An 18112-nucleotide genomic window follows, 5' to 3' on the forward strand; every position below is an offset into this window, starting at 1 on the left:
GCCTTAATAAGTGGTGATCTCCATGTAAAAAAAAAACAGTTTTATTGTATTATTTTGATTTTTCTGAATACTGTTCTTATCTTGATTGTTAATTTCACAACGTTTCGGTCGATGTAACCTCCGACCTTGTTCAGGTGTATCTTTCTGTGGAATTAGGAAGTCTTTCTGTCATACGCTGCGCTGGATTTCGAACAGAACATTTTATGTAATCAATAGGGGTAGCATATTCTCGTTCTGTCAGTCATAACTTGCCTGAAGTTTTAAGTAATTCACAATTGTATTTTAGGTGCCGTTAGCACTGAGGATTGAACTTTCAACCTTCTGAAGACTGTAATGTTTACGACAGAATTTTGCCAAGTACTCTATCGACTGTGCCACTGGTTCTTGCGGAGAATATAGATAATACGAATATCTATAACAAAAAATTCAGAACCGTAAAATATTCCTAGTTTTTGACCATGATAATTGGCAGAATATCCACTATATATATTCTGCACTGATGCCATTCCCGTAAATAATATTCGTCGTGCGATGCTAATCATACCTGCTGCGACACGACGTATATGATTAATGGTTGTTTTGATTTGGCGATATTCATTCCAGTTGTCACTTTTTGGTGATTAATGGACACATAGGAATGGAAAAGAAATATTGTCACGGATTTAATTACAAATTACCGCTTGAGGAAATCATTTTCTTTAAACTCCTCACTGCCTTCGTAATTGTTAATAGCAACTCCAATTTGATGTTTGTAAAATGCCTTCTTTGTTCAGCTGCATGAATCGCATCTACGCTAAGATGTCGATAGATTTCTTTATATGGACATTATAAAAAATATTTTTGTAAGTATAATTTTTTTAATATTACTTATGTAAGCTAGTAACAAATCTATTTAAGTTACTATCATCTAAGGATGGTGACGACACGGACTGACGACATAGATGTTTCAAGTTCGAATCCAGCTTGTTCCACAACAGTCACTTTCGCTTACGATATTGGCAACCACTTCATAGTCCCTCCCGTAATTCTATCTAGAAATAATTCTAACGACAAAAATATCGGGGTAACCAATGCCAACAATAGAATCGGATTCATACTAGATGATGATGATGATGATGATGATGTAAATAGTCATATAAAAATATTTTTCGTGGTAATTTTTTATATAGATTACTGAAATCTATTGGAGTTGTCTACGTAGTAAGCCGTTCCAAGTGTATATTTGTACAATGGTGACGAGTAGTTTCGTAATCTAACGTGTCCAATAATATAAAATATTTCCAAATACATTTCAGTTATCTACATCTAACTTTAAAGTGCATCTATTTATATATCTATCTACTATTATATAAAAGGAATTGTGTGTGTGTCTGTGTGAGGTCGTTCGCTATGGACTCGAAAACGGCTGGGTCGATTTTTATTAAATTTTGAAGGTATTTTATGTACCTGAGTTTTCTGAAACTAAAGTTCAAACAGTGACTATATATTTTCACTGAACATCTACAGAATGCCAAATTCAATATGTTACATGTGAATGAGTCCCCTGCTAATGTATATAATTGTCGGAACGCTGTTCACGAGGAAAGTGTATTTCATTTTAAACTAAGTATTTATTAATTTATTTATTGGGTAGATATACAATGCTTTTATTTGTTTTTTGTTGGTATCCATAAAATTAACAATCAATATCTCTGTGCGGGGATACGTGAAACAAATGTTTCTGCAAAGGTATTTACGTGAAACAAATGTTTTTGCAAAGATATTTACGTTAAACAAATTTTTCCGCGAAGATATATACGTGTAACACATGTTTTTGCAAAGGTATTTACGTGAAACAAATATTTTTGAAAAAATATTTACGGGAAACAAATGCTTCTGCAAAGGTATTTACGTGAAACAAATGTTTTTGCAAAAATAATTACGTGACAAATGTTTCTGCAAAGATATTTACGTGAAACAAATGCTTCTGCAAAGGTATTTACATGAAACAAATGTTTCTGCAAAGATATTGACGTGAAACAAATGTTTCTGCAAATAAATTTACATGAAACAAATGTTTCTGCAAAGATATTGACGTGAAACAAATTTATCTGCAAAGATATTTACGTGAAACAAATGTTTCGGCAAAGATATTAACGTGAAACGAATGTTTCTGCAAAGATATTGATATGAAACAAATGCTTCTACAAAGAAATTTACATTAAACAAATGTGTCTGCAAATATATTTACGTGAAACAAATGTTTCTGCAAAGAAATTTACGTGAAACAAATGTTTCTGCAAAGAAATTGACGTGAAACAAATGTTTCTGCAAAAATATTTACGTGTAACAAATGTTTCTGTAAAGAAATTGACGTAAAACAAATGTTTCTGCAAAAATATTTACATGAAAAAAATGCAAAATCTAAACAACACATATCTTTTCAAATTGCCAAAAAATGAGAAATATTTTGCTTGTCGTGTTGTTATTTACTTTTTTTTCTCGCCGCAGGTTAAACACCAACTGCCAAACTAGATGGATTCGTACTTGTACATTGTCGACAAATCTGGCAGCGGCGATGTGCATATCATGTTATTGGTCACGAGCGGAAGTGACGTTGTTTATAAGAAGTTCAAGACAGAACGTTGGGAGACAACTTCCGATGTGACCAATTTCGAGATTGCCGTCATTGACAACATTCTGTTCGTTGTTGGTGGATTCGACAAGATTACTGCAAAGCCACTGGCACGTTTGCTCAGGTAAACATAATCTCTTACATTATCTTAATATGATGAAGGACGGGGAAATCGTGGGATAATCTAATCTTTATGTCAATTTGTCACATTGCTTTTCTATCAAGAAAGTACACGAATATATATATATATATATATATATATATATATATATATATATATATATGAATAAATGATTAATAAAACATGTTAAAATACATCTTGAAAAAGAGTTAAAAACATATTTAATTTTAAAAAGGAAGCACAAGATAAGTGGATAGTCCTTAATCCGCGGAGTTTCGAAGAAATACTCTCCTTCTCATCAGAGGGCAGGAATTAGCAAAATGCGGGATCGGATTTTGTATGTAAAAGTATTTAATGAAACTACAAGTAAGTCACAGATATGATACTTTCGCAAAAATCAAGACAACAAAATATAAAATGAGAACATCATGTTGTGTATTTCCTTATGCGTTACAATTGTTTTATAATCATTTAGACAATTTGAAATAATATATCATTTAAAAATATTCCAAAACAGCTACTCTTCAGACGGCAAAATACACTATTTATATATATATATATATATATATATATATATATATATATATATATATATATGAACACACTCGTAATCTCTATTTTAAGAGATCAAGCAGTTGAACCTACCTCTCCAACACTCTTATATTAACTTTTAATTTTTATTTTTTCGATAGCCTTCAACGTTAGTAAAGGCCTCATTTTCGTATTTCTACTTGTTAAATGATATTTCAACCAATTACCTTTTTAATATTAATTTAATATTTTGTATGATTTTTTTATTTCAATAATTGTTTTTCTTCACCGATGTATTTATTTAACTGATGTATTTATCGACACCTTCAATTTCTATTTAAAATTTAGATGTTCCACTATTTCTTCCTCAATCTACAATAGTTTCATACAAACTTTTTTACATCTCACGGTCTTGTAATTAATAATGCTTAACATATTATTTCTTAAGAAGTAACTGTAATAAAATTGTTAATTAAAATAGTATTAATTAAAATTATCTTCATCCCATACTGATTATGTCAATAATTTAAATTTTAAATTCAACTTTACAATTCTTATTATCCAAGTATTTTATTTTAAATTTTATTTTCCTCTTCATTACCATTCGTAATATCTTTACGTTCTAAGAGAGATAACTCTGTTTTGTCAATTTATCAATTTATCGAAAGTACATCAAAATTTAGTTTATTAATCACCTTTGCTAATTGTTACACTTACAATTCAAACTTTATCTTCTTTATAACAATCTAAGTTCAATTTCTCACTTAGTTTTCTTTAACTTTATATTTTGATTAAATTTATTTTAATCCATCCTAATCTGTTTGTCTACATATCTTGTAGTTACGTAATGATAGATTATTCTCATTATTGTGTTATTGAAATTACTCGGGTGTTATTTTATTATCCATAACGATTATTAATTTTAAAATCACTTCTATTTCTCTTATTTAAGTTATAATTATTTTAGTTTCATATGTTAATTGATGATCTGATAATTTATTTATTGCAAGAATTTAACAGTAACTTTCCACACTTATATTTCATCCTCAACATATATAAATTTATATTCTATAAATGTTTCCTTTTTTAAATTTATTTTAATCATGTTTAAGCGTGATAACAGAAATTTATTTCTATGAAGACAGCTTTGTATAACATCTAACTTCAGGTAAACATATATAACATCTTTTTCATTTACTCGGTTGATACTTTTTAGCTTTAACTGTTATTGACCATTTTAATTCAAATCCTCTTTTTATTCTTACTTAGTAGTTCCCCAACCCAATCACCCAACCATGCGGTTGTGTTCCTCTTATTTTTAATAATTATTTTTGTTCTATCCTTTTTTTCATTATCCTCATTCCCGATTTGATTCATTCTCTAGTCCAATTTTAAATGATGCAACATGGTTTCTTATCTGTCCTTTAAAAAACAATCGGTTTCTCCTAGATATATCTTTTTACTATTATCCACCTAAACTTCACATTTCTATACAATTTCAGAAATTAATCAATAGCCCTGCAATGGGCATTCGTTAGGTATTCTACAGTTACGCTTTCTTTTATTTAAGTTATAATTATTTTAGTTTCCATATGTTAAGTTGATGATCTAATAATTCATTATAAAATCTTAGTACTGAATTCCACATTCTCTTTCCACACTTATATTTCATCCTCAACATATTCTATAAATGTTTCCTTTTTTTTAATTTATTTTAATCATGTTTAGTCGTGATAACAGAAATTTATTTCTATGAAGACAGCTTTGTATAACATCTAACTTCAAGTAAACATATATAACATCTTTTTCATTTACTCGGTTGATACTTTTTAGCTTTAACTTTGGCCATTTTAATTCAAATCCTCTTTTTATTCTTACTTAGTAGTTCCCTAACCCAATCACCCAACCATGCGGTTGTGTTCCTCTTATTTTTAATAATTATTTTTGTTCTATCCTTTTTTTCATTATCCTCATTCCCGATTTGATTCATTCTCTAGTCCAATTTTAAATGATGTAACATGGTTTCTTATCTGTCCTTTAAAAAAACAATCAGTTTCTCCTAGATATATATTTTTACTATTATCCATCTTAACTTCACATTTGTATACAATTTCAGAAATTAATCAATAGCCATTCGTTAGGTATTCTACAGTTACGCTTTCTTTCCAAATTTAGTTCATCTGATTCAATCCTATTATTATTCACTATTTTGTTTATTTTTTCCATTATTAGAACCCATTATATTAACTAGATTGGCAGCGGTTGAGAATGAAAGTTTAACTGTGTCCGTATTAATTATTTTACTTAATCTAATTTCTGGGGAAAGTTCTTATCAACTATTTAGTAAAATTAGGAATATTATTTTGAATATGATCACTGAAAGTAAGGTTAAACCATATTTGTTTTTTCTGTGTCTACTTTTCTTAATCGTAACAGCATTATTTTTATATGATTCTTTATTATTTTTTATTTCATTCTTTTTCTTCTTATTATTTTTATAACTACTTTTATTTTTTACATTTCTTCTTCCTTTAATTGCCATGTTATATGATACTAGATTACCCGTGACCCGTTGAGTCAGTATGTTATATAAACTATGGAATCAATGTATGAGCGTGACACTTGTGACGTAAAGAAAATAGTTTTTGAAACATTTCTATAAAAGTATATTAAAAATGAAAACAAGAATATAGATAGATTTCTATGAGTCGTTCTGTTTATAATTGTTTATTTTTGAAAAAACTTACAATCTTTGAATGCACTATTCAAATTTTGATATATCGTTTAATTTAAACGCGAAAAAAATTGGGACGCTGAAAACGTACACAGTAAAACAATACGTTGTAAAATGCTCTTATGGTTGTCAAAGGTTAAAGTAGATTTATTTGTAAGAAAATTGCGTTGAAATAACTTAAACTTAATACGGAAATGAACGATGTAAAAAAATGCAGAAAGTATTAACAATTATTTAGATAATTTAAACGCAAAAAAAAAACAATTGGGACGCTGAAAACGTACACAGTAAAACAATACGTTGTCAACGGGTCAAAGTTGATTTATTTGTAAGAAAATTGTGATAGTAATACAGAATAGTTGCAAACCATCCTCGCCCTTCCCATATTAAGTAATAATTTCTTAATAATAACGTTAATATTTCAGTGCGCAGGTCAAATTCTGTAAAAGTAGCGATTCGTATTTATTTGTTTACGCTGTTATGGGTTTATGTTTATGTAAACATGCGCAACCGGAAGTCGTACACCTGATGTTGGGTTACAACACTTGTTACAAGGTCATTTGAGTTTTATTTTATATAGATTGTGTAGCTTGTTCTTCTATTTTTATTATTCACCTCCTTTTATGCATTTGATCTTTGATATCCTGATCTAATTAAAGCTTCAGTATAATAATCCTTATTCTTATCGAATGTATTCTCATTTTGTGATAATCTGGATATTCTTTTAGATATACTGGGATAATAACTGTTTTCATACACTTAGGATTATTAGATTTATAATCTATATAGAATAGTCTTTGGTGATACGGTTCATAAGCATTGTCGTTGAGATTTAGAGTTATATCTAAAAAAACACTTATATAATTGCAGTTTTGTACTATTTCTAACTTAAGTTCATTAAAAATGGTTTAATTTTCTTTCTGTTTTTTCTATAATTCGATCGCTTGAATTAACTAAAAATAATGCATCACTTCTATATAGTCCTCTATTTAAGCCCCATATTTTTTATACATTTCCTTTAGTATATACAGACCTACCAGGTCAGTTACCTGTGCAGAGTCCGGAAATCCCATCGTAACATCAAAATGGTTTTCTCTATCCTTCCTTGTTCATAATTTATTGTCATATCTAATTAAGGTTTTCTTTGCTAGTTTTATAATTTCTAATCTTTTTATATCTGTTTCAGATTAAGAGTGCTTAATACGGAAGTAAAGCAAGGTATATTTTCAATTTGTATTTACATAAGCAGTAATTTGTTGCTACACAGTCATGAGTATATTTCAGTCTTCTAGTATTTAGTTACTAGAGACCTCTTCAGGTAACAACGCTTATTAAAAAATCCGCTTTCAGAAATAAGCGTTGTTCCTTGAAGAGATCTCTAGTTACTAAATACTAGTAGACTGAAACATACTCATGACTACGTAGCAACAAATTACTGCTTATGCAAAAACAAATTGATATATATATATATGTATATATATATATATATATATATATATATATATATGTCATCTTTTTTGCCCCTTATTTTTTATAGAATGTATTTATTAATTTTTGATTATTAAATATTATTAGGTGCCTCAAATGTATGCCCATGGACATGCATGTTTCTAGCTTTCAGCCGTTTAGATCAAACTCATAATACCAAAGGAACTACGATTATTGACATCTTGAATTCACGTTTTTTATCGCTTTTAAATTTAAGATTAGTTGTTGGCGTTTATTAGCGATATTAACATCATATATATATATATATATATATATATATATATATATATATATATATATATATATATAAGTGAACGTGTCTGTGTGTCTGTGTGTCTGTGTACATTTCCCTACGCAATAACTCTGTCAATGTTTAGTCTATAGACTCGAAATCTGAAATACCGGGTACTGAGATTTGGGAAAATCGATGTGACGGGTGTCAGCCAGAAATTTGACTGTTAAGGGGTCAAATTTCAACGATTTGACCTTTAAGAACTCTACCAAACTCCTCCGACAATTTTGGGTCTAGACACTTGAAATTTTAGATATAGGTTCTTTGAACCTGGATCTAACTTAATAAAGTGATTTGAGCCCGAAACTATAAATTTTAAGGGGTCATAATAGGGGTCAAAGTTTAAAAAAAAATAACCATTTTTTTTTGTTTTTTTGCTTTTTTTGCACAGCATACACCTCCAAACACCCGAGCAACGCCGGGCCGGGCACCCCTGCTAGTATATATATATATATATATATATATATATATATATATATATATATATATATATATATATATATATATATATATATATATATCGATTAGTTATTTTTCGGTTTCGGTGCTACTGGTGTGATTCCGTCCAGTATACAGAGTATCAAGGAAACCTGGGGTAATTTGTGTAGATCATTTGATATAGTCATATAAAACAAATCCATTTCCTTAATTGGGAGAGTTTTCTCCTGACGATTACTGGTTAGCATCTGCATATGGATAATTTTTACATACGTAAGAAATTATATATATATATATATATATATATATATATATACATATATATATATATATATATATATATATATATATATACAAAAAAAATTTTCCCCAATTTCCTATTCTTAATTGTAATTACTAACCTTTTCATAGTATAAAAATGAATTTCTTACCTGTGCGATTCATCAATTTCCACATTTAAAATGGATACATTTTTTAATTTTTTAATTTATCATTCTTGTATTTATAAGATTTGGATTAATCCATTTAACTACGTATCACCCCCACTATAGTTAGTAGTTTGTATATTTACATTCTTATTTATTTAAAATTAGATATATAAAGGTTAAAAATATTTTATTTTTACATATATACATTTTTTTTTTTTTTTTTTTTTTAACTATATAAATTTATTATATGTAATTATAAATACATTTATACATTGCTAATATAGTTTTGGATTTCCTTTATCAATATAATCTGGTTTATCTTAAACGATTCAAAAGCATCAGGATAACGAACAAATGTTTTGTTTAACTGTTTAAATATTTTATTTTTATCTCCACCTTGTTTTATCATCCTTATTACTAAGCTAGAAACTGGTGGTATAAAATCTGTTAATTTTAGAGTAACGCGAGCTATTCTCAAAAACTCTGACATAATGGTTCCATAAAACACAAAAACGGGGCAGGTGCTATCCTTATGGGGCATACGTACTATTTTAAAGGGGAAAGCGTTTCTTTTATCAAATATTTTATAAAGAAAAATTCCATCCTCAATTTTTATATCTACATCCAGAAATGTAGCCTGTTGTCCTCTATGTTCACAATTTAATTTTAGTTCGTTTGGATATATAAGATGTTTATTTTTTTCGAATTCATCATTATCGTTTATGCATATAAGGTCATATATATATATATTTATATGTATGTATTTATGTATGTATGTATGTGTGTGTTTGTGTATATATGTGTATGTGTGTGTATGTGTGTATGTATGTATATGTGTGTGTGTGTATATATGTATATATATATATATATATATATATGTATATATATATATATACACCCGTCTGTAGTCGGGTAGCATAATATTGCATATACGAAGATGTTACCACGCTACATAAGTAAAGAAAAATACTATTATTTGTCTCTGTGTGTCTGAAATGTGTGTGTGTATATATGCGCGGGTGTAGATAAATGTTAGACATTTATAAGTGTATTGATACACGCATATAGGTACATGTGGGGTTTAGATAACTTTCGGGTTTATATTTATTCACATTTTGTTGGTTTATTTGTTTTAATTTAATTTTATTTTTATTCTTATTTATCTTATTTATTTATTTTTTTATTTTTTTATTATATTTTTTATATATTTTTTATTTTTTATTTTTATTTATTTATTTATTTATGTATTTTATTTTTATTTATTTATATTTTTTTATTTACCTTAATGTAACTTTTACTTTATCTTCTACGTAGTTTCAGAATCATTGTCTATTTTCAGTAAATAAAACAAAAAGTGTTCAGCATGGATTCGCTTTTGAATATATGGATTAATGTGTGTATGTGTGTGTTGGCAGTGTCTGTGTATGGATGTGTTATGTGTGTGTTGCGTGTATGTGTGGGTGGAGGTAGATTAAAAAGGCACCGGTCAGTACTTGGTTGACCATAGCTAAGGTTATTAACTTACAGACTCTAAGACAAGAAAACGAAACTCTCAAGTACCCTATGCCATAAAAAGCCAAAAGTTAAGTTAGATGGGGGAGGGGGAAAAGAAAAAAGATGTTTATCATCTTCATAGACCTCACTCATCCTTTTACCGTTTTTGTTTTTTTACTCCCACCCAGGTTGTATTTTTAACTTGATAAACGAAATAGAAAAATGTATTTGGTGGAAATGTCACTTTTGAAGGTAGTTCTTGGCCTGAAGACGTAATCCCCCAACGTGGGTGATTACAGAAACATGTATGCACATATGTAGCCATTAATGTTTGTATAAATAAAATTAATATATATATATATATATATATATATGAATAAAAAGGAAAAACCTAAAAGAATAAAAACAAAAATAAAATCAACGTTTCGTCCCTATTTCAGGGGACATCATCAGGATTTCTAGGCGAGGATGTACAGGAAGACGGTCATATATCACATGTGAAAGAGGAGAAGTTCAGTTCTCTTTCTGTTCTGGAGAGAAAAAATTTCATGAAGAAAACAGAATTTATATCTAGTGTGTGTGGAGGGGGGTCGGGTTATATACATATATGCATTTTTTTTATCAACCAGGATCTAAATTAATGTTTTGTTCATTTATTATTATATTACCTATGATTGGGGCTACATTATAAAATCCTTTTCTATGTTTGATGGTATTAATATTTGAAATTAAAGCAGATTCAATAAGTCTCCGTTTTGCTCTATCTGGGGTGGATTTTAATATTTTTGCACGTCCAATATATATTTATATATATATATATATATATATATATATATATATATATATATATATATATATATAATCATCCACATACAGTACTGTTTCGCAGCTCATCGGTGCGGCTAGACAGGCAACTGCCTCAAGCCAGGATTGAAACCCGACCGCCCAAATACAGTCAAGGCTTCTCACCATTACGCTATATGGCTGATACTGTGTGGGTAATGAATTAATGACGTTTTGAGATATATATATATATATATATATATATATATATATATATATATATATATATATATATATATATATATATATATATATATATGCTCGAATTCTGTGGTTGTTTATCGTTTTTATATAACGATAAACAACCACAGAATTCGCGCATAAGCCTGAGGAGTCCTACAGTGGATGAAACGCGGAATATTCAGTGTAGCTTAATCGCCATATATATTTTATAAATTACTAACTAGCTCTATCTACGTATTGAGCACTTTTGAAGTATATACTTAAAGTTTACGCATAAATCTATACTTTCGTATATTAATTTTATGTGAGTACATTTATTTTTTGTTACCGTATTGTTCTGTTAAGTTACATTATTGTTTCGGCTACACGGCCGTTTTTTTGCCATCTGTAGCGTCCTCAGACTTTTACAGAAATGTTCGCTATTTTGGGATGAAAGAGTGGAAGACTGAATGAGGTCAGGGGGGTTGCGAGGAGGGCGGAAGAGGAAGAGTGGAAGGGAACAAGGAGGGAAGGTGGGGGCGTTTGGTATGTCGATAATTTTTTTAGCTTGGGGTTTAAGGAACTTGTGGGAGAGGGTCTGGGAAGTTCATTTCTGGTGTGGCTGAGGGCATAGGGATACATGAGGGGAAGGGAATATATAGGGGTGGGAGGAGGGGGGTTACATTAAAATTCGAGTCTTGGTGTTAAAGTTTTTTAGTTTTTAGCGTCTCGTTGGTGAGGCGATATCTTGGAAAGTATGTCTTGAGCTGTTGGGTGTTCGCTTATGTTTTGAGGCGGGGGGGGTATGATTCGCTTTTTTTATTTTAGTTTTTATTTTGTTGCTAATTTTTTGGAGAGTGTCAGGTAGCTGTCACAGCCGCGGGTACACACATGCGCACGTACATACATATATACTTAAAAGAAACGGTCACAGGTACACATACATGCCCGCCCTGGCGTGCAAATATATGGGCATATGTGCGCCTGCATACATAGTCCCCTGCGTTGTTCTCGCTTGCGTCAAATTTCCTTTAAGGTGCTAAGATTATGTGCGCGTGCGTAGGCATGGATGCGCACATACACAGATACTTACATACATCGACGCCCTTGGCCCCAAGGAAGCGATTATATGGGCTCCTATGCGCATACTGATTTAGGCATACTAGCACCCCACGCATACGTTCAAGCGTGTGCGCGCATGCAGATACCAACACTCGAGAGCACATACATCGACATATGTACACAGCTGCACGCTCTCCCACACCATGTGGACAGCAGGCAGCGGGCATCTATACTCTCACATCCACACACGCATACACAGGCACGTGCACACACACACTGGGACCCCGTGGATATACCGACGCCCATGTGGATGTACACGCGCGTGCATACACACACGTACACACCCAGTTATACAGACAGTTATTGGTATAGACATAATCGTCTGGATAGATTTAAATGTAAGTTCATTTGTGGGTACATAGGCGCAATACTTTCGTTCGATGTAGACATGGTTATACATAGATATGATTATAAATTTATTCCCAGGGTTCTATATATAATGTTTTCATTTTCATTAGTGGGTTTTTTTTGGGGGGGGTGAGTTGGTATCCATAGTCTATACAAGACTGAGGAAGCCTGCTTATATATATATATATATATATATATATATATATATATATATATATATATATATATAATTAATCACGTCAAAAAGGGGGGACATAACGCAGATAGTCGAGATAGTTATTACTACTTTTTAATGACTTTCCGTGAATAGCTGGATCCAATGTTGTAGCAATGTTCCCAATTAGTTCTGCCACCTTCACTTTGCAATAATTCCTTGATTGATAAGCAGTTAATTTGATTTTCTTTAATTCGTTACCATCGAACGACAGTGTTTTCGATTTGCTTATCAATTCTAATCAAACGAATAATGTCACGACACACACGTTTTTGCTTTTCTCGAACGCACTTGTTAACTTCCAGTCCTTTATTTTCGGTTACCTAAATATCTTATGCGAGGTGTTCTTTCTATTGATCGATCGTTCATTTTTCAGCAATTACTAATTTATATATTATTACTAGGACTGTGACAACAGCATATTCTTTTTATTGCTTTTACTTTTTATTAGTTTTACTATCGAGTGTGTATCTGTTGATATTTTATACGTTTTTATAGACTGATTTGGTTCTCAGTTGATTAAATGTGCCTGTATCGGGTATATACTCGAGAGCCAAAACAATGAAAAGATTATGTTGTTGTCATAGCCCTTATTATTACTAATTTATATATTATTACTAGTAAATATATTACTACTAGTTAATATATTATTACTAGTTTATATATTATAGGATGTTAGTTTGATGCAGTAATAGGTAGCTAGTTTTATTCTTATTTTTAATGAGTTTTTTTTTTAATATACAGTGTTATTGTGTTGACATGCCGGTTCTCGTTGGGTCACTAAAGTTAGGCAACGTTGAGTCTGGTCAGTACCTAATGGGTGACCATTTGAGAACACCAGGCTGTACGCACGTATGGGTGTGACGATGAATATACATATCCGGTCATTAACAAAAACATGACAGTCACAGCACGAACTTTGGAGCTTGCAAATTATCTACGCTTCACGCCCATCTACCGGTATCTGATGATTCAAGTGATTCTGCATGAAAATATTCGATTGAAGATGCGGAAAGAGTATCAAGTACCAGCTTTAATCATTGCGAATTAGTTGATACCTGCTTCTTAAATGGAGGTTGTACAGTAGCTGTATATGTTAATTTTGATATTTTATCTGTTACTGCTGTTACAGAAGAAAATTATTTGTGAAATTTAGTGGGAAAAATTTGCTACTTAGATTTTTTTTTGTGAGAGAGTAACTATTGAACTAATTCCGAAAGAATGCGATTTTCTTTTCTTTTTATTTTATTCAATTTTCACCCCAAAGAAAGGCACAGTACCACTTTGAAGAAGGGGGCTATGATCTGGGACATAAGTTGCAGGGATATTATGAAGAGAGATGAGTAGCCAGATGTCTGTTCACATTACACTTGAACTTCTGCATGTCAGTACAGTTGGGAAAACAGAATCCCGGAAAGGGAGTAGAAGGCTTTCTTGCATATAGGGATCTCTACTGTAAAGGGTGAGACTTAGTGGCTTGTCGGGTTTGTCGGGGGTATTTATGTCGAGGGAGTACAAGTTCTTGTAGTTCGTCAAAGCATTCACCATTAAAGTACTTGTAGAATAAGCAGAGGGATGCAACATTTCGTCGATGGGACAGAGGCTGAAGCCTAGATGACAGTTTTTTGTTTTTGTTTTTTACACAGTGGTCACCACTTATCAAGGCCTGGAAGCCACTCAGGGATAAGGGTTATTGCAAGTACGTACATTACGTTAGAATGGAGATTTGATGAAGTGTTTACTTAAGGGGGCGGTTCATTAGGAATTTGTTAACGTTGGACTTGAACACATCCAAGTTGTAGTCAGGTGGGAAGCAGGCAGACGGAACAGAGTTCAACAGGCGTGCAGTTCTAACAAAGAAGCTTTTTCATGGAATCCACGTTTTGATTTAGGCAAAGATAAAGAGTGGGGGAAATTTTTCACAGTGGATTCAGCTAGACGGGTGTTTTTCGTGAAAGATTGGCGAGGGGGTACCAGAGATTGGAGTTCAGACGAGCACCTGCCATGGAAATAACGATAAAACAAGGATAGGCTCGCAACGTCTCTTCTGTGGGAGAGAGGTTGCAGGGTAGAGAAAAGGGCATTCCCCACTAAGCCACGAAGTCTATTTTGTACTCTGTCAAGGCAGGATAGGCTGTTTTAGCAGCTCCTACTCAGATATGGCAGCAGTACTTCATCCTTGGACGTACTTGGCTTTTATATAGATAGAGAATTGCATCAGTAGTGAGATATCTTCTGGAGCGGTAGAAGGATCCCACCATCTTTCCAGCAACGTTGGCAACAGACTTGATGTACGTGTTCCAATTCAGATCAGGAGTAAAAGTCAAACCCAGAAGCTTGTCAAAACACGGGGCCTCTCTCAGACGAGAGCCATCCATTTCAATTGATGCCAGATGGGGATCAGAGCGTTGATGATGTAAGGATAGGAGTTTGGTTTTAGATGCATTAAAGGTAACCAGCCACGTCTTCCCCCACTGAACCACGCGCTCGAGATCAGAGGAGAGAGAATCAGAGAGAACTTTGTCATTTACAGCCTTTGATGTGTTGCCATAGATCGTCGTGTCATCAGCATAGATGTCAACGAATGATTTAAGTATGTGTTTGGGGAGGTCATTGATGTAGATCAGGAAGAGAGTTGGGCCCATGATTGACCCCTGAGGGACTCCAGCATTAATACTGCAGGCCTCTGATTTTTGTCAATCGACCACTACTCTTATGAGCCTATCAGAGAGAAATGATTTAATGATTGAGAAAATATTTCCAGTTATACTGTAGCTGGAAACCTATCAAATTGGCGACTCGCTTTTGAACCTTGTCTAGGATTTATGTCTACTTTCATGTTTATATGATGGCTTTATGTTATAATTAGTTGGGGTGATTTATCGGAATCGGGAATTGAAAAATCAGACATTTAGGGGGAGGTATCGGAATTAGTATCAGAATCAGGAACATTTTAGCTAAATTTCCGACCCCAAAAGCGATTCTTTATAAAAAAAAAATGTAACTTAATTTTCCATATATAAACGATAAAACGAAATAATTGTTTTTAAATCTATATATAAAAGTTAACGTGTCTGTGTGTGTGTCTGTGTGTGTCTGTGTGCGTGTGTGTGTGTCTGTGTACATTTACCTACGCAATTTTAAGTCTACAGACTCGAAATTTGATAAACAGAGTACTGAGATTTGGGAAAATCGATGTGATCGGTTTTCAGCCAGAAATTAACTGTTAAGGAGTCAAAATTCAACTATTTGACCTTTGAGAACTCTACTAAATTCCTCCGCTAATTTTGGGGATTACACACTTGAAATTTTAGATATAGGTTCCTTGGACATGGATCTTACTTAATAACTTGATTTGCGCCCAAAACAATAAATGTTTAGGGGTCATAAAAGCGGGCAAAGTTTTAAAAAAATTGACTTCTTGTTTTGTTTTTGTTTTTTTGCTTTTTTGTTTTTTGCTCAACATACACCTCCAAACACCCGGGCAACGCCGGGATAAAAATCTAGTTATCAATAAAATCAAAATCAAAATAACACAGGAAATAAGATGTAAACTCGTTTTACTTATGTAAAAACAAAATGAAATGTAGAGTGTACAATCCTTTGAGTTTCAATCCTATTCAAAGCAGACTAGAAGATTGATGGCTTAAAACGTGATGAGACAACAACAACTATGGAAGGCAGTAATTACTGAGAATATATTTAAGAGATTCAGCATTCCTATCCCGTCGCGGTTAACCACCTGAAGACGGCCAGGGGAGTAGTTGGCCGAAACGTCGGGAAACAACAACTATAAAGAATCGTCAACAAATAATTGAATGAATATATTCCACATATACATCAATTAATATTGATCTAATATTAAATATAATCTGGATCATAAAATGTCTTTGATAATTTCGAGAGATTATCCTCTTTTTCAAAAAGAAAACAGAAGAAAGTTTTGGTTTGTTTAATAGGAAAACATTTATTTATATAAAAAAATTAAGATTCAATTATATATATCTTCATCAGGCATAGGAATACTGTGTGATCTTAAGCAGTGATTTTTTTAAATGTGCCAATAAGGACGATTGCGCGTGGCTGGTGTAAAATGAATTAGAAAATTGTTTCCTTCCAGTTCATATTGCCCGCAAATGTTAGACCTAGGAGTTTGTTAACTAATTATAAAACAAATTCTAAATATTATAAAAGATAGGAAGGTAGAAGTAGAAGGCAATAAAATTAAAGAATAATGTTTCTTGGTTATCTATATATATAAAAGCGAAAATGTATGTGTTATATAGTTATTATTATTAGTATTAGACTATACCACTTGTGCGCGTATGTTACGTGAGTTCTTATTAGTAATGATATGAGTCTTAGTGAGAGTTCTTGTCTTATTACATATGATGTTGTATCTTAGAGAGAGTGAGATGTTGTTGTAATGACATTTTATAACACAGACATATAATAACAATACAATTTACCTTTTTGTAGAAATCACAAACACAAAGATGAGCTTTATCACAAACACATGATGAATTTATTTTCTGACGACCGGTCGACTTCCTCATTAAGAACTCAAAGTTTCACATTTTAGTTTCTGAAGTAACGTCTCGCTTCAGACGTCCGCCTGTCTCTGAGTTTTCTCACTGACTGTCTCTCTGACTGTCTCTGACTCTCTCTACGACCAACTAACTCCCACCTCCTATATTGAGAACTCCATGCATCCCGGCCACGTGAGCAAAATTCACGTGTCTCAACATGCGCGACTTTGCACGTTTTCGACATTGATTTCCCAATAACCTATTTTTCTTGTGTTGTTTCCACAAAGGAATTTAACCTACATATCTAATTTATTTAACCATATTTTATTATCCACATTCTTTTAACAATTGAATAGTTTATTTATTATTTATTTCATCCGAATTAACAATTTACTGGACATTCCATTTAAACCTATTGTTCTTTAAAACTTATGTCCAGGGTTCGATTTCTGCTTTCTCTTATTTCCATTTTAACTAATCTCTCTATTTTTATACTTACATGAACAGGGGACAGCCCTTATCATGTAACATATGTATGTATGTGTGTTCGCTTTTTCTGTATGTCAACAAAAGGCTTTTTTCAGAGAAGCGGCCGCTTGCTTCACAACTTTTTATATCACATATAAAGCATAATATCTCATGGTTAACAACGAAGCTCGCCTGTCTATTTAATTTGCTCGATTTCGGGAAGATAAATATTCAATATTTGTCGCTCGCCGCATGTGGGTTAGTCTTTTTCCTATAACATCTTGGG

General features: G+C 31.9%; 1 protein-coding gene across 1 annotated transcript in view; it reads left to right on the top strand.

The window, feature by feature from the left end:
* Window positions 1-709: 709 nt before the first annotated feature.
* The window catches only part of LOC145247880 (kelch-like protein 26), a 218595-nt gene continuing 201192 nt past the window's right edge, over window positions 710-18112 (top strand). Inside the window, exons 1-2 of the mRNA XM_080109491.1 lie at window positions 710-842; window positions 2491-2738. Of these exons, the coding sequence (XP_079965617.1) occupies window positions 2515-2738 (224 nt within the window). The 5' untranslated portion in view covers window positions 710-842; window positions 2491-2514. The remainder of the gene's footprint in view (window positions 843-2490; window positions 2739-18112) is intronic.

This window comes from Euprymna scolopes, chromosome 26 (assembly GCF_053919585.1).
Source record: "Euprymna scolopes isolate OS-2025 chromosome 26, ASM5391958v1, whole genome shotgun sequence".
NCBI lineage: Eukaryota > Metazoa > Mollusca > Cephalopoda > Sepiida > Sepiolidae > Euprymna > Euprymna scolopes.